At 53.5% G+C, this 1,018-nt stretch overlaps 1 protein-coding gene across 1 annotated transcript in view; it reads left to right on the forward strand.

Moving 5' to 3' along the window:
• Nucleotides 1-625: 625 nt before the first annotated feature.
• The window catches only part of chrm4b (cholinergic receptor, muscarinic 4b), a 1,239-nt gene continuing 846 nt past the window's right edge, over nucleotides 626-1,018 (forward strand). Inside the window, exon 1 of the mRNA XM_068596526.1 lies at nucleotides 626-1,018. This exon is cut by the window's right edge and continues 846 nt beyond it. Within this exon, the coding sequence (XP_068452627.1) occupies nucleotides 626-1,018 (393 nt within the window).

Below are 1,018 nucleotides of genomic sequence, written 5' to 3' on the forward strand. Positions count from 1 at the left end.
TTTTAAAAAATGTTAGCTTGTTCAGCTGCAGAGCTAGTTAGCTAGTTAGCTTGCTCAGCTACAGAGCTAGATTGCTAGTTAGCTTGTTCAGCTGCAGAGCTAGTTAGCTTGTTCAGCTGCAGCGCTAGTTAGCTTGTTCAGCTGCAGCGCTAGTTAGCTAGTTAGTTTGTTCAACTGCAGAGCTAGTTAGCTTGTTCAGCTGCAGCGCTAGTTAGCTAATTAGCTAGTTAGCTTGTTCCGCTGCAGTGCTAGTTAGCTAGTTAGTTTGTTCAGCTACAGAGCTAGATTCTTAGATAGCTTGTTCAGCTACAGAGCTAGATTCTTAGATAGCTTGTTCAGCTGCAGAGCTAGTTAGCTTGTTTGGCTGCAGTGCGAGTTAGCTAGTTAGCTTGTTCAGCTGCAGAGCTAGTTAGCTAGTTAGCTTGTTCAGCTGCAGAGCTAGTTTGCTGGTTAGCTTGTTCAGCTGCAGAGATTGCTAGCTTGTTTATCTCCAGCGGTAGTTAGCTTGTTCATCTCCAGAGCTAGTTAGCGAATTAGCTTGTTCATCTGTAGAGCTGGTTTTACTCTAAGTCTGGTACCTACATTACCCACAATGCAACTGGACCTGTGCGTTCTTTCAGGGAACATGGGAGGAGCAACTGAACTAGACCTCAACGCCTCCCTCGGTCTCCGCCCCTGCGTCAACGCCTCCGGCCCGCCTCCCGTCGGGGGGGCGTGTCCATTCGGCACGGCTCAGCTGGTCCTCATCGTCGGCGTCACCGCCTCCCTCAGCGGCGCCACCGTGCTAGGCAACACGCTGGTCATCCTGTCCATCAAGGTGAACCGCCGCCTGCGGACCGTCAACAACTACTTCCTGCTGAGCCTGGCGGTGGCCGACCTGCTGGTGGGCCTGCTGTCCATGAACCTGTACACGCTCTACCTGCTGCGCGGCCGCTGGCCCCTGGGGGCCGCCGCCTGCGACCTGTGGCTGGTGGTGGACTACGTGGTGAGCGGCGCCTCCGTCATGAACCTGCTGATC

Source organism: Clinocottus analis, unplaced genomic scaffold (assembly GCF_023055335.1).
Source record: "Clinocottus analis isolate CAN_PGR_092001 unplaced genomic scaffold, fCliAna1.0.p SCAF_38, whole genome shotgun sequence".
In the NCBI taxonomy this organism is placed as follows: Eukaryota; Metazoa; Chordata; class Actinopteri; order Perciformes; family Cottidae; genus Clinocottus; species Clinocottus analis.